The 26,623-nt window shown below is 43.3% G+C and overlaps 1 protein-coding gene across 1 annotated transcript; it reads right to left on the bottom strand.

Moving 5' to 3' along the window:
* Positions 1 to 5,865: 5,865 nt before the first annotated feature.
* On the bottom strand, positions 5,866 to 26,379 carry LOC115141214 (ras-related GTP-binding protein C). The gene is made up of 7 exons (XM_029679948.2): positions 25,969 to 26,379; positions 23,691 to 23,894; positions 19,955 to 20,154; positions 16,138 to 16,252; positions 7,808 to 7,950; positions 7,396 to 7,544; positions 5,866 to 7,001 (listed from the first exon to the last, which is right to left on the bottom strand). The coding sequence occupies exons 1-7, from the start codon at positions 26,149 to 26,151 to the stop codon at positions 6,850 to 6,852; spliced, it is 1,146 nt and encodes a 381-aa protein (XP_029535808.2). The 5' UTR covers positions 26,152 to 26,379; the 3' UTR covers positions 5,866 to 6,849.
* Between the last annotated feature and the right edge of the window lie 244 nt (positions 26,380 to 26,623).

Here is a 26,623-nt window from a genome sequence, read left to right as displayed (position 1 = left end):
CCGCCCATCCAACATCACTACTCTGGACAGTTCGGACTTAGAATATGTGGATCACTACAAATACCTAGGTGTCTGGTTAGACTGTAAACTCTCATTCCAGACTCACATTAAGCATCTCCAATACAAAATGAAATCTAGAATCTGCTTCCTATTTCGCAACAAAGCATCCTTCACTCATGCTGCCAAACATACCCTCGTAAAACTGACCATCCTACCGATCCTCGACGATGTCATTTACAAAATAGCCTCCAACACTTACTCATACTCAACAAATTGGATGCAGTCTATCACAGTGCCATCCGTTTTGTCACCAAAGCCCCATATACTACCCACCACTGCGACCTGTAAGCTCTCGTTGGCTGGCCCTCGCTTCATACTAGTCACCACACCCACTGGCTCCAGGTCATCGATAAGTCTTTGCTAGGTAAAGCCGCACCTTCTCAGCTCACTGGTCACCATAGCAGCACCCACCCATAGCACACGCTCCAGCAGGTATCTCTCACTGGTCACCCCCAAAGCCAATTATTCCTTTGGCCGCCTTTCCTTCCAGTTCTCTGCTGCCAATGACTGGAATGAACTGCAAAAAAACTGGAGACTCATATATCCCTCATTTGCTTTAAGCACCAGCTGTCAGAGCAACTCACAGATCACTGCACCTGTACATAGCCCATCTGTAAATAGCCCATCCAACTACCTCCTCCCCATACTGTATTTATTTATTTGCTCCTTTGCACCCCAGTATCTCAACTTGCACATTCATCTTCTGCACATCAATCACTCCAGTGTTTAATTGCTAAATTGTAATTATTTCACCACCATGGCTTATTTATTGCCTTACCTCATTTGCACACACTGTATATGGACTGTGTTTGTTTAGTCCATGTGTAACTCTGTATTGTTGTATGTGTCGAACTGCTTTGCTTCATCTTAGCCAGGTCGCAGTTGTAAATGAGAACTTATTCTCAACTAGCCTACCTGGTTAAAATAAAGGTGTGATTTAAAAAATAAAAAATAAAAATCAGGAGGTCAAGGAGGTGACCAAGAACCTGTTAGTAACTCTGACAGAGAGCCAGAGCTCCTCTGTGGAGATGGGAGAAACTTCCAGAAGGACAACCATCTCTGCAGCGCTCCACCAATCAGGCCTTTATGATAGAGTGGCTAGACGGAAGCCACTCCTCAATAAAAGGCACGACAGGCCACTTGGAGTTTGCCAAAAGGCACCGAAAGGAATCTCAGACCATAAGAAATAAGATGCTCTGGTGTAACCAAGATTAAAGTCTTTGGCCTGAATGTCATGTGTCACGTTTGGAGGAAACCTGGCACCATCCCTACAGTGAAGGATTGTGGTGGCAGCATCATGCTGTGTGGATGTTTTTCAGCGGCAGGGACTGGGAGACGAGTTGAGGGGTAAAAGGAACACAAAAGTATAGAGATCCTTGATGAAAACCTGCCCCAGGACCTCAGACTGGGGTGAAGGTTCACCTTCCAACAGGACAACGACCTTAAGCACACAGCCAAGACAACATAGCAGTGGCTTCAGTACAAGTCTCTGAATGTCCTTGAGGGGCCCAGCCAGAGCCCGGACTTGAACCTAATCAAACATATCTGGAGACCTGAAAATAGCTGTGAAGCGATGCTATCCAACCTGACTGAGCTTGAGAGGATCTGCAGAGAAGAATGGGAGAAACTCCCCAAATATAGGTGTGCCAAGCTTGTAGCGTCATACCCAAGAAGACTCGAGGCTGCAATCGCTTCCAAAGGCGCTTCAACAAAGTACTAGGATCTAGTAAAGGATCTGAATACTAAATGCAAATGTGATATTTAAGTTGTTTTATTTGTAATAAATTTGCTACAATTTCTAAAAACCTATTTTTGCTTTGTCATTATGGGGTATTGTGTGTAGATTGATGGGGGGGGGGGGTCATACATTTTTGTATAAAATGTGAAAAACATCAAGGGGTCTGAATACTTTCCGAATGCACTGTAAATAGTGTACCATCATCAGATCACAATGACTTTAGGTCTATGACCAATGTTGGCAGTAGAGCCCAAAAACATTGACTTCAACTTTAGCATAGTAAGCCAGGACATCAAGTCTTTATTCGCACCATACCTAAAAAGGTCAAACCTATTTCAACTTGTGAAAAAAATAAAAACATCTTAAAACTGCAGAGCAATACCTTAAGTATTCACATAACATCAGGCTGGTAGGCGGTCTATCAGAGAATGTGATTTGTCTACAATTTGAGACTTTTACATTATAGTCATTTAGCAGACCCTCTTATCCAGTGACTTACAGTGAATGCATTCATCTTAAAATAGCTAGGTGGGACAACCACATACCTCAGTCATAGCGGAGTTTTAAATAAAAATGTACTTACTATCAACAAAGTCATGGGGTGCTGTGGGATTATTTAGGACACGCTTTGAAGACGGAGGGTTTCAGATGTTTTTGGGAAGATGGGCAGGGACTCTACTGTCCTACCTTTAGGGAAAAGCTGGTTCCACCATTGGGGTGCCAGGACAGAAAAGAGCAATGACTGGGCTGAGTGGGAGCTGCCCTCCCGTAGGGGTGGGATGGCCAAGACACCAGAGGTGGCAGAATGGTGTACTCTGTTTGGGATGTGGGGTTTGAGAGACCTTATACTTTGATTGTTAAATTTATAATTTTAGTATGTCGCAGTCACATTGTAGATTCCTTAGCATGGTTACTACAGTGGGAATGCATTATTTATCTTAATTTAGAGCCTATTTGAGGAGCCATCAAACCAACACGGGAAGGTTGGAGGAGAGTTTAAAGAACCGCGGGGAAGCCGTCGCCAAGATTAATGCAGGATTTTTATAAGAAATTAGAGGCTTAATGAAGTGGATCAAAAAAGCTGTCAGTGTTTTATTGCATCTAAATTGTGGGGAAGTGGTGTTTAGTTGCCTTGCCTACCTCTGCACATAATGGGTCATCAGTGGCTGTGAGGATTATTTTAACTGGCAAGGCACTTTCATAGCAGAGCCATTCAACTGATATTTTGCACAGTAAACCAGTGGGGGTTTATGGTTTGGTACATTTTTTAATTTTTTTTAAGACTACAATATTGAACCACAGCAACTCAACAAAATTTGCCATTTTTTGGGGCTAAGGTTTCAAATAATAGCATTGTTGAAAATATAGGCCTATGTATTTAGCCTATGATTTGATTAGCCTGTTATTATAAATGTAAAATATATACATCAAATACAGATGTTTTTAGGCAAGTTGTTGTTTTTTGAAAAAAGTGGTTGTCGTATTTATATACTTTACCTTCAGCACAGGCCATTGACGAAGGCCATTGTTCTCCATCTCTCTCGGTTCGGGGCAAGTTCTTTCACAGCGAACAAGTGGAGACCGCTCTGTCATCTCTGCCTGGACATCTCACCTCCAAGTGTTTCTGGTTCGATCCCTGTGGTTGTGGTTAGGGTTAAAAACATTTGCATCGAGTCTATCATAGCCAATGTAGTCATCCCTGAAATGCATAGTGAAATTATTCAGGTAGTTTGGCAAACAACTAAATTGCAATACACAATGAAGAAATGAGAACAGTCATTTGGCACCATCTAGTGTTCATTCGCAGGAGTGTCAAAAGAGCCTGCAGATTTGGCAAGCCGGCACGAGCCTATGATACTGTGCCAGATACCAGATTTCACACGATACATCATCCAGATACCAGATTTCACACGATACATCATCCAGATACCAGATTTCACACGATACATCATCCAGATACCAGATTTCACACGATACATCATCCAGATACCAGATTTCACACGATACATCATCCAGATACCAGATTTCACACGATACATCATCCAGATACCAGATTTCACACGATACATCATCCAGATACCAGATTTCAGATACAGATTTCGATACATCATCCAGATACCAGATTTCACACGATACATCATCCAGATACCAGATTTCACACGATACATCATCCAGATACCAGATTTCATACGATACATCATCCAGATACCAGATTTCATACGATACATCATCCAGATACCAGATTTCATACGATACATCATCCAGATACCAGATTTCATACGATACATCATCCAGATACCAGATTTCATACGATACATCATTGTGCCCTAGTCTGCCAAATAACTAAATGTACTAAAACATCAAGTAAAACCAGAAACATTTGCTTTTGATGTGCAAGTGTTTATTTCATGTGAATGATAAAACCTTTGGCAGAACTGACAACAGTGGATTTACTATAGTCCCAAATGTCTACTATTTGCAAAAATCAAATGAACAAAAACAAACAGGCAAAAAAAAAAACAACCTTTCTTGCATTCAGGGCAGAATAATGCAATTTGGTCATTTTTTCTCAGGATTCATTTTCATGGTTAGACCTGGTCTCCCTTACCCACAGTGAAATACAATGAGCAATGTTATGTTGAGAATCATTTAGCTTGACGACACGTTATTGCATACATGCTTGGAATGGGTTTTCATATTGGCTTCATGCTGCTTTTCTTGTTTTCTTTGTGTGGATTGCTGTGATAAAACTGACAAAGTCCTTGAGCAGAACCCTCAGCTAAAGTGAAACCTTCATAAAGTTCCAACAGATTTGTAAGTCAAGATGATAGATAACAGCACAAAGATCAAATTCTAAATCCACCAGTGTTGTGCTGTATGGTACAGAGTGCTGGAAAGTGACTGACCAGAACAAACAATTCACCTTACACGCAACTTGTCTGCGAAGAATACTCCACATCTGTTGGCCTAATGCATTAAACGCCAACCTCAGACAAACAAGCAATGGCCCAACTCCTTGAGGCTCTGAGACAAACCTAATAGACACCGAAATGCTGATCAACATCAGCAAAGCTAAAGCACAATGGAGAAGATTTCCAAAGTGCCAGAAGTGGAAAGCCGTTGTTGCTGTCCTATATGCGCCAGACGGCGCGATTTAAAAACAAATATGTTTTTAATTGTACCTTTATTTAACTTGGCATGTCAATTAAGAACAAATTCTTATTTTCAATGACAGCCTAGGAACAGTGGGTTAACTGCCTTGTTCAGGGGCAGAACAACAGATTTTTACCATGTCAGCTCAGGGATTCGATCTTGCAACCTTTCTGTTACTAGCCCAACGCTCTAACCACTAGGCTACCTGCCGCCCCTGTGCGATGGGGGATGAGTGAATGAAACAACTAGTCACGTAAGGCAGGGTTTGAAGTGGTGACCGGCGTTTCATTGCCACCATTCTGTTTATCATGATCATAACCATCATTAAATTATATAATGTCAATTGGTGCCACACAACCGGAATGTATAGGTCCCATCAGAGACCTTTCCTAGTTAGGCTGGTCCGTGATCTGTTTGTGCAGTCTCGCCAACTCTTTTATTCATTGTCACGCCTTGGCAAGACCGCACAAACAGATCTGGGACCAGATTAGCTCATTCCTAATGGCATCGGACTCCACCTGCTTCAGTAAAGAGAAGGGTCATGCTCAAAGAACTTGTGATGTCAAATGTATGACACACAGTTGAAGATTGGTATAGTTGGTTGGCTGTTAGTAGTATTTGGTCTATGGCAAGCATCCATGCGGGGCAGTATTACGATAGAGTGTCAGAAAATATGGCTAAACTGACTACTTTATGCATAAGGGAGATAGATATATCTAGAATGTGCTTGTACTGCATGCATCATTTGATAGCCAAACCAAGAGAATAAGCCAATGTAATGGATTATTTCCAGAAGACAAAATGTAGAATGTTTTGTCTGTGCAAGATTCTAATGAATCAGATATCCAAGTGCAACAAATCCTAGTTAGAATCTATAATGTTGTTTCAGAATCTAGAAGCATCACTGATCAAACCGCTGGTAACAGGTTTATTCTTTAGCTCAATTTTCCAACATGGCATAGCATTATACAGTATGACACTACAGCAACTTTGAGCATAGGGCCTGCACTGGCAAATCAACATGGGGCAGTCATGAATCCATAATCCCCAACTATCCTCTTTTCCAGACACACACACACACAGAACAGAAGCAGAAAAAGTGGACACTACAATCCCTTTTGCACTCTGAGGAACCCTGTTTTCTTCAGAATGAATGAAACCAGAAGCAAAGTCTTGGGCAGCATACAGGCGGGTGAGTAGTGATTGAGCTTGCCTGCTGCAAGCTTTCTATCTAAATAAGGCCTTGAGAAAGTGTTACCATGTGCGTTTTGGATAAACACCAAGCATTTCTTAGAGACTTCACCCATAAGTCTGCACAGGGTTACACAACTATACTGATCCCCGTTACAGCCTATGCAGTTTCTTCTCCTTATCGAGGGTTACATCAACGTTTAAAACATTTTTTAAGTACTTCTTCACATGGATGAACCAGCAGCTAAAACAGACAACGATATTACCAAGCTTCCTCAGGTCTCTTGGGACTTGAAGCCTCTCTCACTGAAAGTTCCCAAATAACAAATACGCTTTTGCTTACGTAATACCAGTCGTGTTGGACTTTCATTTAGCCGTTTTTACTCGTGCCAAACAGCGGAAAACAATGCCTTGCATTCACACGAAATGTACGAATGTTCCCAGTATCTCTGCATTCAGTTTCCCTTTCATCCTAGCTTTGTAAGCTCGCAGTCCTCCTTACCCTCTGAGCTTCGGGTTCAGCCCTGACTCTTCATTTGAATTTGTAGCTCTAGTCCTCTTCCTGTGATTTTTAGGATCTGGGTGCGAGAGTTATGATTGGTTTACTGAAAACCTCAATCCATTAGTCTTTTCCGCACGATCCCTCCCAATCTTTCTTTTCTATCTTTCTGTCCTTTCCTATCCTCTCTCCGTCTGTCTATTTGTGTTTAGACAGTGCTCCGGGGCGTGCCGTTGAGTGTCACAGCCTTGGTGCAGGGCGTGCCGGCCGCCTGGGAGCCCGTCCACGGTGTGGAAACGCCCACCTCAAACACCTCGTGGATGGCCTTCCGGAAACAGTGGAAGTTGTAGTCTATCAAGCCTGGGGAGAGATACGTGTCAATGAGAGAAGGGTATGAATATATTTTCACTTTGTGATCTTAGAGACTTTGAACATCACTCAGTCGATTACTCCATAAGTCACGTATTGTTCAAACAAAAGAATAAGACGTGAACAAAAGATCCCCCTATCAAGATAAACCAATAACGCCAGGTGTGAAGAACATCTACAGTGGCAAAGACAAACTTATAGCCACTTATATGTGTGCTACTGCCTGAGAAGCTTGAAATTCAAGAGACTCAAGACATGATCACTTCCTTAAATAAGACTGTGCCACTCCTCCATTGGCATCGGTCTGAATGTCGCGCTTGAAGTCACACTTGATCGAGAGACTGCTTAATGCAGTAATGAGGAAGTGCTGGGGTGGATGGCTTGCCTTTGCGCTCAAAGCTCTCCTCTCGGAGGATGCAGACCAACGCCAGGAACTTGGTGACCTCTTTCAGGTAGAGGACTGTGGTGTTGTTCAGCTTGATGATGGCCATGGACTCCTTGTCGTAGGCACTACCACTGCCATCCTCCTTCAGACTGGATCAACACACACAAAATAGAACAGTCAACGTAAGGGAACTCATTCAAATTGAAAGTGTGTTCGATACAGGGACCTAACATTTCAAACTTTATAATAAGACGTTAAACGCCTCATACACGCTTATAACAAGGGGTAAAAGTATGATTTTATACCGTTCAGCTTGAAGTTAAGTGTGGTCACAAAAATGACCACAAACGCATGCACGCACACAGCTGTAAACCATACATATCTGATAGGAATTCGGTTCTAGGGGACTTACCCATAGATGCAGGAGACATCTATAACCACGTCGATCATGTCACAGCACAGCTCATAAGACTGCATGTCCACCGGACTGCTGTCTGTGGCGATGTAGATCTTACTGACCACGTCGAACAGAAAGGCCTTCTCTATGCCGGAGTTCTGAGGATGGAAGGAGGGGAAAAGGGAGATGAGGGGAATAGGGGTATAGGGGAGGAAGGGAAGGAGGAGGGACAGAAACACCATGAGTGCCCGCCCATTTGGTTCTTCTAAAAGCAAGCTTGGCAGAAATCTCTCAGAGCGATCTTTCAGTTCATGTCAACAGCAAGGGTTTACTAAGTAAAGAAAATACATTTTATTTACCAATGCAAAACTTATTTTTTTAAATGTTATTATTTAAAAAAACATTTTTACCCCGTTTTCTCCCCAATTTCATGGTATCCAATTATTAGTAGTTACTAGCTTGTCTCATCGCTACAACTCCCTTACTGGCTGGGGAGAGACGAAGGTTGAAAGTCATGCGTCCTCCGATACACAACCCAACCAAGCCGCACTGCTTCTTAACACAGCGCGCATCCAACCCGGAAGCCAGCCGCACCAATGTGTCGGAGGAAACACAGTGCACCTGGCAACCTTGGTTAGCGCGCACTGCGCCCGGCCCGACACAGGAGTCGCGGGTGCGCGATGAGACAAGGACATCCCTACCGGCCAACCCCTTCCCTAACCCGGGCGGCACTAGGCCAATTGTGCGTCGCCCCACGGACCTCCCGGTCGCGGCCAGTTACGACAGAGCCTGGGCGCGAACCCAGTCTCTGATGGCACAGCTGGCACTGCAGTACAGCGCCCTTAACCACTGCGCCACCCAGGAGGCCCGCAAAACGTATTTTGACCGGGATCGAAGAGACTTTGGACTCTGGAACGTTGGTATTCGACAACAACCATAAAAGCAGTGTATGAAAGGGTCATCAGGGCTGACGATGAGACACGTCACAATGGAAGTCACACACCAGACACCATTTCTGCTAGGGCTGGGAATTGCCAGGGACCTCATGGTTAGGGCTGTGGCGTGCAGGAATTTTTGTCAGACGGTTATTGTCATGCACAAGACTTCCAGTCCCACGGTAATTGACTGTTAATGAACAGAAACACGTTTAGCATCTCCAGGCCTGCACACATACAAGCCGCTGATGAGCACCTTTGGAACATCTACATTTTAAAAAGTCTAATAAATCAATTTAATAGAGACCCTCACAATAAATCCATTATTTATTTTAGGCGGGTCTAAAGAAACATAACGATATGAAGAAAATGCATTTCAGAAGAACAGAATGCGAGTTGGCCTACTGTATGTTATCTGGCTATGTGCCATGCCATTGGCAGTAGGCGTGTTCATTTAGCAGACAAGATATGCTTATAAGTCCCGTGCCATTATTTGATTTAATACTAAAAAGAATATAATTGAACTTAGCTGAATAAAACAGAAAGGATATTTTTTCCCCATTCCAATGTGAGTACGCATATGAAGTGGCTATGTTGAGCGTAAAAGAGAGTGATCATTTGGAACAGGTCTTATATGCTAGATTCAGAGTTATTTGGCAACTTTAGTTGTGAATGTATACAAACCTTAGAATGTCTTAGAAATCAAAACATATATATGAGCTGCATGATGCCCCATTATCAAATGGGCAGGAACAGGGGAATAACGAACTATGCCAGGTAGGTTACTCTGGTTATTACACACTGTGGCATCAACCACTGTTTGAGGAGCATGCAGCCTCTGTATGCCATGGGCTCTCCAACCCTGTTACTGCAGCTACCCAGTGCTTCATTTGGGAAACCCAAGTGAAATCTGTTCGGGATTATCGATAGTAAATTGTTTTCAAAACATATTTCATTAAGCTGACAGTCACTCTGGAGAAAGGAATGAAGGAGAGAGGGGAGGAGATGGAAATGCACAGTGGTGAGATATTCTGTACCTTAAGGTAGTGTCAGCCTATTGATTTGGAAAATATAAAAACAATTCCCTATTACTAGGCTATACAAATATGCACTATAAATTGTAGGCGAACTCTGTAAGCCACCCTGCACATTCAACGAACAGCATCGCTGAACCTATACGTTCTCTCCCAGACTCAACAGCAGTTTGGAGTAGAGGTCGACCGATTTAAATCGGAATGGCCGATTAATTAGGGCCATATAGGTTAATTAGGAACGTATAGGTTCAGGCGATGCCGTTCGTTGAATGTGCAGGGCGGCTTACAGAGTTCGCCTACAATGCCTGCCTTACATTGCACTCCATGAGGAGCCTGCGTGGCAGGTTGACTAGCTGTTAGGCGAGGACAGCAAGAAGCCAAGGTAAGTTGCTAGCTAGCATTAAACTTATAAAAAACAATTACATTTACATTACATTTAAGTCATTTAGCAGACGCTCTTATCCAGAGCGACTTACAAATTGGTGCATTCACCTTATGACATCCAGTGGAGCAGCCACTTTACAATAGTGCATCTAAATCTTTTAAGGGAGGGGGGATTACTTTATCCTATCCTAGATATTCCTTAAAGAGGTGGGGTTTCAGGTGTCTCCGGAAGGTGGTGATTGACTCCGCTGTCCTGGCGTCGTGAGGGAGTTTGTTCCACCATTGGGGGGCCAGAGCAGCGAACAGTTTTGACTGGGCTGAGCGGGAACTGTACTTCCTCAGTGGTAGGGAGGCGAGCAGGCCAGAGGTGGATGAACGCAGTGCCCTTGTTTGGGTGTAGGGCCTGATCAGAGCCTGGAGGTACTGAGGTGCCGTTCCCCTCACAGCTCCATAGGCAAGCACCATGGTCTTGTAGCGGATGCGAGCTTCAACTGGAAGCCAGTGGAGAGAGCAGAGGAGCGGGGTGACGTGAGAGAACTTGGGAAGGTTGAACACCAGACGGGCTGCGGCGTTCTGGATGAGTTGTAGGGGTTTAATGGCACAGGCAGGGAGCCCAGCCAACAGCGAGTTGCAGTAATCCAGACGGGAGATGACAAGTGCCTGGATTAGGACCTGCACCGCTTCCTGTGTGAGGCAGGGTCGTACTCTGCGGATGTTGTAGAGCATGAACCTACAGGAACGGGCCACCGCCTTGATGTTAGTTGAGAACGACAGGGTGTTGTCCAGGATCACGCCAAGGTTCTTAGCGCTCTGGGAGGAGGACACAGTGGAGTTGTCAACCGTGATGGCGAGATCATGGAACGGGCAGTCCTTCCCCGGGAGGAAGAGCAGCTCCGTCTTGCCGAGGTTCAGCTTGAGGTGGTGATCCGTCATCCACACTGATATGTCTGCCAGACATGCAGAGATGCGATTCGCCACCTGGTCATCAGAAGGGGGAAAGGAGAAGATTAATTGTGTGTCGTCTGCATAGCAATGATAGGAGAGACCATGTGAGGTTATGACAGAGCCAAGTGACTTGGTGTATAGCGAGAATAGGAGAGGGCCTAGAACAGAGCCCTGGGGGACACCAGTGGTGAGAGCACGTGGTGAGGAGACGGATTCTCGCCACGCCACCTGGTAGGAGCGACCTGTCAGGTAGGACGCAATCCAAGCATGGGCCGCGCCGGAGATGCCCAACTCGGAAAGGGTGGAGAGGAGGATCTGATGGTTCACAGTATCGAAGGCAGCCGATAGGTCTAGAAGGATGAGAGCAGAGGAGAGAGAGTTAGCTTTAGCAGTGCGGAGCGCCTCCGTGATACAGAGAAGAGCAGTCTCAGTTGAATGACTAGTCTTGAAACCTGACTGATTTGGATCAAGAAGGTCATTCTGAGAGAGATAGCGGGAGAGCTGGCCAAGGACGGCACGTTCAAGAGTTTTGGAGAGAAAAAAAAGAAGGGATACTGGTCTGTAGTTGTTGACATCGGAGGGATCGAGTGTAGGTTTTTTCAGAAGGGGTGCAACTCTCGCTCTCTTGAAGACAGAAGGGACGTAGCCAGCGGTCAGGGATGAGTTGATGAGCGAGGTGAGTTAAGGGAGAAGGTCTCCGGAAATGGTCTGGAGAAGAGAGGAGGGGATAGGGTCAAGCGGGCAGGTTGTTGGGCGGCCGGCCGTCACAAGACGCGAGATTTCATCTGGAGAGAGAGGGGAGAAAGAGGTCAGAGCACAGGGTAGGGCAGTGTGAGCAGAACCAGCGGTGTCGTTTGACTTCGCAAACGAGGATCGGATGTCGTCGACCTTCTTTTCAAAATGGTTGACGAAGTCATCTGCAGAGAGGGAGGAGGACTCAGGAGGGAGGAGAAGGTTGCAAAGAGCTTCCTAGGGTTAGAGGCAGATGCTTGGAATTTAGAGTGATAGAAAGTGGCTTTAGCAGCAGAGAGAGAAGAGGAAAATGTAGAGAGGAGTGAGTGAAAGGATGTCAGGTCCGCAGGGAGGCGAGTTTTCCTCCATTTCCGCTCGGCTGCCCGGAGCCCTGTTCTGTGAGCTCGCAATGAGTCGTCGAGCCACGGAGCGGGAGGGGAGGACCGAGCCGGCCTGGAGGATAGGGGACATAGAGAGTCAAAGGATGCAGAAAGGGAGGAGAGGAGGGTTGAGGAGGCAGAATCAGGAGATAGGTTGGAGAAGGTTTGAGCAGAGGGAAGAGATGATAGGATGGAAGAGGAGAGAGTAGCGGGGGAGAGAGAGCGAAGGTTGGGACGGCGCGATACCATCCGAGTAGGGCCAGTGTGGGAAGTGTTGGATGAGAGCGAGAGGGAAAAGGATACAAGGTAGTGGTCGGAGACTTGGAGGGGAGTTGCAATGAGGTTAGTGGAAGAACAGCATCTAGTAAAGATGAGGTCGAGCGTATTGCCTGCCTTGTGAGTAGGGGGGAAGGTGAGAGGGAGAGGTCAAAAGAGGAGAGGAGTGGAAAGAAGGAGGCAGAGAGGAATGAGTCAAAGGTAGACGTGGGGAGGTTAAAGTCGCCCAGAACTGTGAGAGGTGAGCCGTCCTCAGGAAAGGAGCTTATCAAGGCATCAAGCTCATTGATGAACTCTCCAAGGGAACCTGGAGGGCGATAAATGATAAGGATGTTAAGCTTGAAAGGGCTGGTAACTGTGACAGCATGGAATTCAAAGGAGGCGATAGACAGATGGGTAAGGGGAGAAAGAGAGAATGACCACTTGGGAGAGATGAGGATCCCGGTGCCACCACCCCGCTGACCAGAAGCTCTCGGGGTGTGCGAGAACACGTGGGCGGACGAAGAGAGAGCAGTAGGAGTAGCAGTGTTATCTGTGGTGATCCATGTTTCCGTCAGTGCCAAGAAGTCGAGGGACTGGAGGGAGGCATAGGCTGAGATGAACTCTGCCTTGTTGGCTGCAGATCGGCAGTTCCAGAGGCTACCTGAGACCTGGAACTCCACGTGGGTCGTGCGCGCTGGGACCACCAGATTAGGGTGGCCGCGGCCACGCGGTGTGGAGCGTTTGTATGGTCTGTGCAGAGAGGAGAGAACAGGGATAGACAGACACATAGTTGACAGGCTACAGAAGAGGCTACGCTAATGCAAAGGAGATTGGAATGACAAGTGGACTACACGTCTCGAATGTTCAGAAAGTTGAGCTTACGTAGCAAGAATCTTATTGACTAAAATGATTAAAAATGATACAGTACTGCTGAAGTAGGCTAGCTGGCAGTGGCTGCGTTGTTGATTCGGGGGCTAGCTGGCTAGCTAGTAGTGTTGATTACGTTGATTACGTAACATAATCACTAGTTAACTCCACATGGTTGATGATATTACTAGTTTACCTAGCGAGTCCTGCGTTGCATATAATCGATGTGGTGCCTGTTCATTTCCGATTGAATCACAGGCTACTTCGACAAACGGGTGATGATTGAACAAGCGCATTTGCGAAAAAAAGCACCGTCGTTGCACCAATGTACCTAACCATAAACATCAATGCCTTTCTTTAAAATCAATACACAAGTATATATTTTTAAACCTGCATATTTAGTTAATATTGCCTGCTAACATGAATTTCTTATAACTAGGGAAATTGTGTCAATTCTCTTGCGTGCCGTGCAAGCAGTCAGGGTATATTGCAGCAGTTTGGGCCGCCTGGCTCATTGCGAACTGTGTGATGTCCATTTATTCCTAACAAAGGCCGTAGTTAATTTGCCAGAATTGTACATAATGACGACATTGAAGGTTGTACAATGTAACAGCAATATTTAGACTTAGGGATGCTATCCGTTAGATAACACACGGAACGGTTCCATATTTCACTGAAAGAATAAACGTTTTGATTTGGAAATGATAGTTTCCTGGATTGGACCATTTTAATGACCAAAGAGTCGTATTTCTGTGTGTTATTATGTTATAATTCGGTCTATGATTTGATAGAGCAGTCTGACTGAGCGATGGTAGGCACCAGCAGGCTCGTAAGCATTCATTCAAACAGCACTTTTGTGCGTTTGCCAGCAGCTCTTCGCTGTGATTCAAGCATTGAGCTGTTTATGACTTCAAGCCTATCAACTCCCGAGATTAGGCTGGTGTAACCGATGTGAAATGGCTAGCTAGTTAGCGGGGTGCGCGCTAATAGCGTTTCAAACGTCACTCGCTCTGAGACTTGTAGTTGTTCCCCTTGCTCTGCATGGGTAACGCTGCTTCGAGGGTGGCTGTTGTTGATGTGTTCCTGGTTCGGGCCCAGGTAGGGGCGAGGAGAGGGACGGAAGCTATACTGTTACACTGGCAATACTAAAGTGCCTATAAGAACATCCAATAGTCAAAGGCATATGAAATACGAATCGTATAGAGAGAAATAGTCCTATTATAACTACAACCTAAAACTTCTTACCTGGGAATATTGAAGACTCATATTAACAGGAACCACCAGCTTTCATATGTTCTCATGTTCTGAGCAAGGAACTGAAACGTTAGCTTTTTTACATGACACATATTGCACTTTTACTTTCTTCGTCAACACTTTGTTTTTGCATTATTTAAACCAAATTGAACATGTTTCATTATTTATTTGATATATTATATTAAGTTAAAGTAAGTGTTCATTCAGTATTGTTGTAATTGTCATTATTACAAATATATATATTTTTTTATTAAAAAAAAATATATATTCTTTTTTTAAATTTATTTTAAATCGTCCGATTAAATCGGTATCGGCTTTTTTGGTCCTCCAATCGGTATCGGCGTTGAAAAATCATATTCGGTCGACCTCTAGTTTGGAGCGCAGCATAAGGTAACCAGTCCATCCAGTATGCATAATAATACAGTCCACACTCAAAGGTAATTACTAGAGTATAGGCCAAACCAATTGGGTACCAAAGAGTTCTTAAATTCATTTTTTCTTTTTCATGTTTTTTTGCAGTGCATAATATGCGGCGGGCTATGTATTGTATAACGGCAAACATTTTATTTCTCGGGGTTGTCGGGCTCATATTTAACATGGGTGTTTTGAATTAATTGTCGCCGTAGAAAGCGCTGTCCAAATCATTGTGTTAAGGCTTTGAACAACATCTACAATGACCATGTTTTCCACTCAGTTCCAACCTGTTGTTGAACTTCTTCCTTCAAAATTGATCAATTACAATGAGGTGCATTCTAAAAGCATGATACTGTTTTGATGAAAAGTGTTTGATGTGATTTTCAATGGCATTTGCATTGATATCAGAGTGGTTAGAGGGTCAACAGAGCCCTGAGTACCAGGCCATTAGGACCTGATGGTCATTAGCGAGTTGGGTACTACGTACCAACGCATGTCCACAGTGCATAAGTGGAGATTACCGTGACTCAGCGGTCACGTGGAATTTGACTGTGGTCAGGACTCATGACTGCCGGTGTGGCGGTAATATGATCACCACAACAGCCCTACTCATGGTACAATATTATCACAATACTTTAGTGCCGATACAATATGTATTGCAATTCTCACGATTCTACATGTAATGAAATTCTCACGATTCTACATGTACTGCAATTCTCACGATTCCATATATACTGCAATTCTCACGGTTCTATATGTACTGCTATTCAAGAATGGGATTTTATTGTGATTCGATGTTCCACACATATTGCTGCAGAGGTACAAGCGGGAGCCATGAGGAAACAAGTTTTGATCAGACATAGAAATAAAAGTGCTGAAAACATTTGTCTCCCTATTTAAAAAGAAGACAGAGAACAAGCTATGAATAATACTGGAGTTTTGGTGCAGGTACAGCCAAGTAGCAGGGAGGGACTAGCTGAACTCGTCCAATGAGAAACATTACTTTCCATTTTCCGTTGAAAGAATGTTATGTTATGGTGTACACGAATGAACACAACCCAGGTAAAAACAAATGAAAGAAATGCAAAAAAGCATTCAAATCAAACAGCGAGAACTAAATCAAGAGGGAATTTGGTACTTACGGATATAAAGATGTTTAGAAGGTTTTCCAGTGTTGGCAGCTGTGGGATAAGCTTCTGAACCACTTTACTGAAGGCCTCGAATATTGAGTGGTCATAGATACTTGTCAAATAGAAACTGAAAGATATAGAAAAGAATGGGAAGTCAGTGAGGGAAAAAGTATTTGATCCCCTGCTGATTTTGTACGTTTTCCCACTGACAAAGAAATTATCAGTCTATCATTTTAAATGGTAGGTTTATTTGAACAGTGAGAGACAGAATAACAACAATAAAATCCAGAAAAACGGATGTGAAAAATGTTATAAATTGGTTTGCATTTTAAATTAGGGAAATAAGTATTTGACCCCTCTGCAAAACATGACTTAGTACTTGGTGGCAAAACCCTTGTTGGCAATCACAGAGGTCAGACATTTCTTGTAGTTGGCCACCAGGTTTGCACACATCTCAGGAGGGATGTTGTCCCACTCCTCTTTGCAGATCTTCTCCAAGTCGTTAAGGTTTCGAGGATGACGTTAGGCAACTCGAACCTTCAGTTCCTTCCACAGATTTTCTATGGGATTAAGGTCTGGAGACTGGCTAGGCCACTCCAGGACCTTAATGTGCTTCTTCTTGAGCCACTCCTTTGTTGCCTTGGCCGTGTGTTTTGGGTCATTGTCATGCTGGAATACCCATCCACGACCTATTTTCAATGCCCTGGCTGAGAGAAGAAGGTTCTCACCCAAGATTTGACGGTACATGGCCCCGTCCATCGTCCCTTTGATGCGGGGAAGTTGGCCTGTCCCCTTAGCAGAAAAACACCCCCAAAGCATAATGTTTCCACATCCATGTTTGACGGTGGGGATGGTGTTCTTTGGGTCATAGGCAGCATTCCTCCTCCAAACACGGCGAGTTGAGTTGATGCCAAAGAGCTCCATTTTGGTCTCATCTGACCACAACATTTTCACCCAGTTGTCCTCTGAATCATTCAGATGTTCATTGGCAAACTTCAGACGGGCATGTATATGTGCTTTCTTGAGCAGGGGGACCTTGCGGGCGCTGCAGGAATTCAGTCATTCACGGCGTAGTGTGTTACCAATTGTTTTCTTGGTGACTATGGTCCCAGCTGCCTCGAGATCATTGACAAGATCCTCCCGTATAGTTCTGGGCTGATTCCTCACCGTTCTCATGATCATTGCAACTCCACGAGGTGAGATCTTGCATGGAGCCCCAGGCCGAGGGAGATTGACAGTTCTTTTGTGTTTCTTCCATTTGCGAATAATTGCACCTTCTCACCTAGCTGCTTGGCGATGGTCTTGTAGCCCATTCCAGCCTTGTGTAAGTCTACAATCTTGTCCCCGACATCCTTGGAGAGCTCTTTGGTCTTGGCCATGGTGGAGAGTTTGGAATCTGATTAATTGATTGCTTCTGTGGACAGGTGTATTTTATACAGGTAACAAACAGATTAGGAGCACTCCATTTAATTAAGAGTGTGTTTAAAAATAAAAATAAATTGTGGCATCTTGTCTCATCGGTACAACTCCCGTACGGGCTCGCTCGGGAGAGACGAAGGTCGAAAGCCATGCATCCTCCGAAAGACAACCCAACCAAGCCGCACTGCTTCTTAACATAGCGCGCATCCAACCCAGAAGCTCCAATGTGTCGGTGGAAACACTGTGCACCTGGCAACCTTGGTTAGCATGCACTGCGCCCGCCCCGCCACAGAAGTCGCTGATGCGCGGTGAGACAAGGATATCCCTACCGGCCAAACCCTCCCTAACCCGGACGACGCTAGGCCAATTGTGCGTCGCCCCACGGACCTCCTGGTCGCGGCCGGTTGCGACAGAGCCACCAGAGTCTTTGGTGGCACAGCTAGCAGTGCAGTGCCGTGCCCTTAAACACTGCACCACCCGGGAGGCCCAATCTCAGCTCGTTACCTGTATAAAAGACACCTGGGAGCCAGAAATCTTTCTAATGAGAGGGGGTTAAATACTTATTTCCCTCATTAAAATGCAAATCAATTTATAAAATTTTTGACATGCGTTTTTCTGTTTTTGTTATTCTGTCTCTCACTATTCAAATAAACCTACCATTCAAATTATAGACAGCTCATTTCTTTGTCAGTGGGCAAATGTACAAAATCAGCAGGGGATCAAATACTTTCCCCCCCTCACTGTAGCTATAGGCTTGCACAGGTTAGGACTGAGTTGATGACTTAGTTCCTTGTGAGCTGTAATTCAAGTAAAAACACAAAATGAGACTGGATCATATCACAAAACAGTAGGGAACATGAGAAACAGAAAGCATTTCTCAGCTTTAAAAACACACAAAGATGAGCCATCACTTAATAATGACCATGATGCTACATTTTGGGACAGTCCAACTGCAGAATTGAAAATAGTAGCAACGTATTACAAAAGCATTAAGGTAGCATAACATTTTAAAGAATTCTATAAAAACAGTAGTGATTGTAACTTCATTGTCCCAAATTGAAAATTGGGAAACTTTAGAGACCGCAGTTCTAACCAACATATGCAAAGGCTTCGCACAGAGATGTCTTTGCAGTGCAGAGAACAGAACAGAACACAACAACTCAACTCAACATGACATCCCTCCTCCCAGCTTCACTATAAATCCACCATTGATCCAACTGTCTGGCGTGCACCAACAGCAATCTCACCTTTCATAAAATAGGCCTACATCTCAAGAAAGGAAAAGCGCACAGCCCAATTGAAAAAGCTAGTACTGGAAAGCTGCAGAGCGTGTTTGAACCGGTTTGTCTTTTCATAAAACAACTCGCTAGGCTCAGTATCATTAATGTATAAAGGGCCTAGGCCAATATCTGGGAAATTATCATGAGGGCATGTGATGATATCGAAAACAACCATTTCAGCAGAATTCAAATTTGAGGTCATGGTTTCAATTTCAGAAGAGAAAATGGCAAACATTGAAGGCAGTATAAGCGTAACGGTACATGATATATAGGCGACATGTAATCCTTCTGATCCTTTAACATAGACAGTTTGCACCATAAACACTCGCTGTGGTGTTTGTTCATTAAGAGGCCTGGGTGGAATCTGACAGTAATGCTCGGAGTATGACAACCATGCGCTGGAAGTATACAAGCAAACCCCTATGATCCAGGACCACACACTGACGAGTGTGCTTTTCATTAATATGTTACTGCCCCACTCACAGTCAAATGCTGGACCAAAACAAGTGACGTGTTTTGCCCCACATCGCGGCAAATATTTTCATCCATGTGTTGTGTAAGGCAAGTAATTTCTGGGAAACCAATCTTACAAGCCAACATTCCTTATGCAGAGTGAGAGAGTTATAACAGCTAGGCTAACACTAACACAAAACTACCTGAATCTATTTTCACTGTATCAACATCAGTGGAATCGCAAGTATGATCTGATTCACTCAGATTTCAGCCATATTCCAAAACCAATCATGATATATAGAAAATAATCAAAGTGACAAGAGGCCACAAGAAATGACTTGGTTGCACAGATGACTAGCTTATGTTGTGAAAAGAAGATGGCTGACCAATGCTAAAACTGCTAACATTTTAGTCAAATGCACATCACCTGAACTCCCATGAGGTCATTGCTGGTTTGAACAGTAAAAAAAAAAAAAAAGAATTAGGCCTACAATAGAATACTAACCAACAATAGCAAGGTAATAAGCTGAGAAGGCCAATTAGTTTAGTGTAGCTGCTCTTTCTGTAGGCTTTCAATGCTTTTCCCTTGGCATACTGTAAACTAAAAAAGGGGAGGATTAAAGGGACGGTTAGATTTTCTGAACTATCCCTTTGAGGGTGAGTGTCTGTGGATCTACCTGAGGTGAAGCTTCTCTAAGCTGGCGTCTGCCAGGTCGTCGTTGGCTCTCTGGTGGATGTCCCTCTGGGTCTCGATCTTGTGGTCGTCAGAGAGGCCGTCCACTTTGTGGATGAACACCTCAAAGTTAATCTCAGGGTTGACCCTGTAGGCCCGCGACACAGTGAGGTGGAGTCTGCCCAACGCCTCCACATAGTCATCCTGGGCAGAAAGAAGATCAAAGAAGAACACAAGCACAAACAGAGACAGACACACACAGAAAAAGTGGCTTAAAACAAAGTAGTGTACAAGTGGGCCTAAAAAGTAGACTACATGCACATTTCCACGTCCATACTACCCAACATGCATAGCACAATCCCCTACGCTCATATATCCTACTTGACACAATCCCTGTGGTGGGGAGAGTTTGCCAGAATTCCTGGAGAATTAGGCTACTTTTTAGATTAAAGCAATCGAAGATTTCAACATAACCATCATAATACTACAGATTGCGAAATCTCAAAGTCCCACTGCAAAAGTGAGTGACAACATTGGATGTGTTGAGCAAGCTTGTCAATTTATTTCCCTGCGAATTCTGCATCTGCACTGAGAGATACTGAACGCTAGTGAGATATGGAGTGCCACTCTGCCTCAGTACAGTGGCTTGTACAAACACTTCCTAAATTTAACTCAGCTGGAAAAGTCTTAATAAACTGGCAAAAGGATACAGTAGGTTTGTTGGAGATACAACACCTAGGACACGTTAAGTGGTTACAACCTAGTTATACCGCACAGATAATTGACAACAGTAACGGGATAATCCACCCACAGAAAGAAAAATCCTGAAACTCCTGACAATTTGGTAATAGCCTAGGTTCTATCAGTGGGTAAAATAACAATTTCCCTCATGATTTAACTTCTAAGTGGTCCGTCTGAAACCAGGAAATCCTGTAGGAACACGTCATAGCTACATGGTTCTCGTCACTGGAGATATGGGATAACACACGATGACATTTCATTACGCTTTTATAACAATTAGGCCTACCTGCACTGCAGATCTCCAAATCAGCCAATAGATGGTATGGGCATACTTGTCTAGAACACATACATCCATTTAAAAATCATCATGACAAAGTATATACTGTTTTTTTTCCCCTTAGATGTTCTCAATCTAAACAGTGAACCAAATGTATTCAACTCAGTTTCTCCTTCAAGTACTATATTGCAATGTGCCCTGTGTGTCTGTTGGAAATGTGGGAAAGGGCCGTTATTGCTATAGCAACGTACTCTGTACTCACTTTGGGGAGAGGCAAACTCGGTGAGAGACGCCTAAATTGATAGTGCCGTTTTAGGCAATTTTACAGCTGGCTACTTCACATGCTGATATTGACTTTGGTATTATTGTGTGTAGCTATGTTTGCTAGCTAGCCAGCCAGCCTGCCCAGAGAGAGTATTGCATTGTGGGTTTTGTAGTTGACAAGAACTGCAACAGACTTGCGCAACAATTTTCACATTGCTACCAACCTTATAAATGACAAAATTAAACATTTGTTCACAAAAAAAAGAAGGTCAATTCCTGGATTAACAACTTTATCATTAAGGTTGTGCAAAAACACCAGCAATGTGGACACGGTGTCCTGTTGCGGGTTATAGGAATGTGACAAATTGACAATTTTTCTTAATGTTTAGACAGCAAAACAAAAAAAATCCATTAATGCAATTAAAAAAATTTAACTGTACCTCAATTCCACCATGCAAAGTTTGCATTTCCTTCTCAAAGTGTTGCCATACAGGACTTCATTGTTGTCCCTTGCCTTTTTTACGAACTGTTACTATGATGACGTAGTGGTGGATAGTTGACACCAAAATAATTTATTCCTTGATTCCTTCCACGTCGACTCCCATTTCTGAGTGTCAAGATTAGATTCAGCTACAAACACTTGCGTGATAGCGAGCGACGGAGAGAAGGGCACAATATAGGCAGGTCGGCCACCAGACACAGGCAGAACTGTGCACTTGGCCGATCTATCGGTAATTAAAAGCTGTATCTCACAATGGAATGCCGTACCTCACAATTTCTTAGCTTGCAATGTCTCACAACTTCAGTAAAGCAGGACCTATCATCAATGAAAAGGCTATGATATTGAGCCAGATGCAACAGTTCGCTCTCACAGTCACACACAGTATATGCACGGGTTCACTTCACGCTGTTCACAGCGAGGTAGCAAGGGCACCAAAACAGCAGAGAAGTTGATCCTCGCGTTTCAACCCTCCTAGGGTTGACCTAAACTGCCCTACTATGCTGTTACTTTGTTAATCTAAGTAAAAAATAAATAAATACACAGATTTTCGGTTAGGGATTTTTCTTACATGCTGACCAGACACGTCGCAAAATGCATTTTGAAATCCATGTTATTCAATTATTGCGCCAACGAGCGTCTGCGATGCCAAGGGCTAAAATAGAACTCGTTTCCATTTCTGACACAGATCGCGCTGAAAGGCCTGCCTCTCCCATCTCCTCATTTGTTTATAGAAGCAGGTACCCACGTGCCATCTCCTCATTGGTTATACCCAAGTGGGTGATTGTAAGACGGAACTGTTTTGCCGGTAGTCGTGGTAATACTATGAAAGTGTAGATGCCGATCACCATATAAGTTCAAAGATGAAAAGGGCTGGAAGGAGGAGAGATGACTAGAAACGAGTCGGTTGGCCGTTCTGTGTGTGGATTAATTGTCGGAGTAGAGGACCTTGTGCATATCAGGTAAAATAACAACTCAATGTTTATATCCCAGGACAAATTAACTAGCAACAGCAAGCTAGCTAAATAGGACAAATTAGCTAGCAAGTGCAAGCTAACTAGCTAAATTGCCATACATGTTTAATGCTTTTCGACCTGTCCCCAAATTAATGACATTGGTTCAGAGTTTGTTTTGATATTTGAACCTGCGTGTCGTGATCGCGTTTGGTGTAGGGGGACAAAATAAATGTATACACGATAGCGCACGAACGCAGCCGATTTGGGTTCCGTGTTAACGTTAAGGATGCCAATTTCCTTTAAACGTTTTAACATTCACACCCCTAGTTCATTAGGCACCAAACGGAAGAAAATGGAGTGAAACAGGGGGGGACTACCTGGACACGTCCAATGAGAAACGCTCAATTTCGTATTCCATTGAAAAATGTTTGAAAGCATTTTTCTTTGCCTGCTCTACTAAACACAAACCAGAAAAATAGAAAATGTAGTGACACTGGTAACTCCTTTCAATGTGATCATTAAATTGAGATAAATGATAAATGGCCTCCCTGATTAAATTAGCTTTGATTTAGATCACGGTTAAGATCACTTTGTTCCAGCAGTTAGGATAACAATGTGCACTGTCTTCAGAAAACGTCTGTGACAATCAATTGTCTTTGAAGTGTTGGGTCATTCAACGTTTCAACATCAGAAGCTTATCCTGTGCTGCAGAGTAGAAGTAGTCTAGCCCACACTTATATCATCCATTTCTCTATAAACACAAATTACATGTATAAACTATACAGTTTAGTCAGTTTGAATACATTTCATTTAAAGACCATAGAACAGGTTCAGACATTACCCATGACATGAGTATTCTGTTAAAATGCTGTGGTCTGAAGGGCTTTTTCCCTTTCTAGTAATTCTATTTCTATTTCATAATTTATCAATTATTGTGTTCAACATGTCAGTAAGTCAGTCAACCATTGTGTTTTTAATACACTTTTCCACTCAATCTTTTCACCTGTGCGTCAATGACGAATATCAAAGCCCCCGTGCCTCTGAAGATCATCTCGTAGTCAAAGGTGGGGTCAAAGAAGTCCACTTGACCCGGGAAGTCCCAGATCTGGAAGTTGACAAACGAACTACTGGAGATGTCGTCCTTGTAGATCTTGTTGGTGCTCTCCAGGAACAACGTCTCGTTAGGAGACATTTTGTGGAATACCACCTGAAACAGGAAATTAGACAGTGCTGTAAAGACCAAATGACAACACCTAAACCTACTGCTTCCTTCTCAAAAGACCAAAGAGAGACACTCCATTTTGAGAGTTTGTAATAGTAACTGGGGTCACTACTACCAGAGGAAAAAGCCAAATCACATGTTTTGGAACTAGCAAGAGGCTTAAGGGAAGAACGTACTCTGCGGCTCAGTATTTAGGGTCATGGATTTAGATGGGTCTTCAACAACAGTGTAGCTCTGCACAACCATAGCCTATGAATGAAAATATATGAGAAAAACACAAATAAACCATGTAACTAAATAGTTTGGCGCCCTTAGAAAAACACGCTCTGAAACTTTTGAGACTAGAATAATTTTATTTTTAAACCTCTCGCCTTGGGCTGGATGTGTCAATGTGTAGTTCATACATGCATAATATATGAGCAGAATTACTGTTTTACCTCAATTTGCCACCACATGTGGGTTACTTTCAGAACTACTGGCTAAAAAGTAGGAAAAAGTAGCAGAAAGTCTCTTTAATACGTTACGTGTTGTAAGTCTTGCATCTTCTACTACTGAAGCAGAAATACCTTCATATTAATTTCAGGTTACATGATTTCTTCCTCCTTGTATCAAATGGGTGAAGGCATTCCTCCCAGCATCTTTAACAAGAACGCAAAAAAGTCTGCTACAAAACAACTACATCTAAAACTAGCAAACAGGGATGGAATTTGTTTTATTCTAATGAGTGAAGTTATTTGGTGCATCTAGAATTAATTGCATTTCCCTGGAAAGAGCATACTTATTGAACCATAAAAGTGATAATGTGAATTGTAAAATGTGTGGCTGTAGCTCTGCTGTCATGAATGAGGTTGTTTAGCAAATATAATGCTGATTGCGAGTGTCTCACAAATCTGGAACGCCAGAGAAGAGATTTTAGACAGGCAGACAGTCACGTGCCCAATCCATACAAGTGATCACACCGCGCACGAGTGCCGAGCAAGAAACATGTTTTCACCTGATAAATGATCAAGTAACCTAGCAAACGTTTATTTTACATACATACGGTTGAATTAATTGTATGTTGTTTGCACTCGTTAGCTGAACCAACTAGCCAGCTCACTGGCTAACATCAATTTAAATAGTTGGCTGAACCTCCCTAGAAACAGTGGTGGAAAAAGTACCCAATTGTCATACTTGAGTAAAAGTAAAAGATATTGTAAAGATAAAATGACTCAAGTAACGTTAAAAGTGAAAGTCACCCAGTAAAATACTACTTGAGTAAAAGTCTGAAAGTATTTGGTTTTAAATATACTTAAGTATCAAAAGTAAATGTAATTGCTAAAATATACGTATATACGTAAGTATTGAAAGTAAAAGTATACATCATTTCAAATTCCCTATATTAAACAAACCAGACGGCACATTTTTTATTTATTTACGGATAGCCAGGAGCACACGCCAACACTTACAAATGAAGCATGTGCGTTTAGTGAGTCCGCCAGATCAGAGGCAATAGGGATGACCAAGGGTGTTCTCTTGATAAGTACCTTTAATTGGACCATTTTCCTGTCATGCTAGCCATGCAAAATGTAACGAGTACTTCTAGGTGTCAGGGAAAATGTATGGAGTAAAAATGAATTATTTTCTTTAGGAATGTAGTAAGGTAAAAGTTCTCCAGAATATAAATAGTAAAGTACAGATACCACAAAAAAATACGTTAAACAAATTAGTTTTACTTAAGTACTTTACACCACTGCCTAGAAGAAAGAATGCAACACCACGGAGGTTTTAAACCAGACCATCTCTGTAGATGCTAGCTATACTGAAGTGTTTGCTTGCATGTCATGTAGCAGTAACTTGCTATTCAGACCAGGATGACATCTGGTCTTTCACATAGAAGTAAAGTCTGGCGTTCAGAATGGATGCATGTTACTATATTAACCTCAGGAATGTTTAGAAGTTGTGGCAATGTTAGCAAGCGATCACAATAACTGGTGATGATAGCTATAGTTGCTGATTGAACTCAAATAAGGCGTTATGTAAAGACAGATTAATCATGTCCGCCGACATCGCTTCCTACCTTCTGTATTGACGACTTGCCACTTCTTCGCAAACCCATTAACAGAATTCTAGGTTTGCTGTCAGATGGAGTTGGGCTATCCTCGATGTCGGCCTCCTCTTCTCCATATCCAAAATCTTTGGGAAACGAGTCCGCAACCCCGTAGCTGTCTGCCAACGGTTCCACTTCATACTGAATCGACATTTTGACCCAACAACTCTCGCTTCCCCAATCCCCCTCACCCTATTAGTTTTACGCAGTCCTGCTTTTACCGACAGATCCTTCCACACCGCCGATAAAACGTAAAATACAGTTTAAATGCATCAATTATGCCAATGTTACTTGCAAATCCAGAGTGTTTTGTAATATTCTCCCTTATCCTTTAGATCTTCGGGTCCCCTATGTTTCCTTTTCGCCGAAAACCCTGCTCTTGAACCACCTCCGAATCTAATTGGATGATGTACATAGGATGCGAATAATAATTGGATAACCAAGGTGTCAATCTGTCGAGACTGGTCCTACCCTTGTCAGATGTTTTGCAGTCAGCTGACCAAGTAGACTAGTGCCAGAGAGGAAGAAACGAAGCGAGAGGGTCAATTCCCGTCAAAATATGTCCCCGCGGGAATACAGCGATAAGCAGACCGAATTTAATTTAAACACGATAAAAAATTAGACA

Source organism: Oncorhynchus nerka, linkage group LG14 (genome assembly GCF_034236695.1).
Source record: "Oncorhynchus nerka isolate Pitt River linkage group LG14, Oner_Uvic_2.0, whole genome shotgun sequence".
Taxonomy (NCBI): Eukaryota; Metazoa; Chordata; class Actinopteri; order Salmoniformes; family Salmonidae; genus Oncorhynchus; species Oncorhynchus nerka.
The sequence above is the reverse complement of the archived record's forward strand: the minus strand, read 5'-3'. Positions and strand labels throughout refer to the sequence as shown.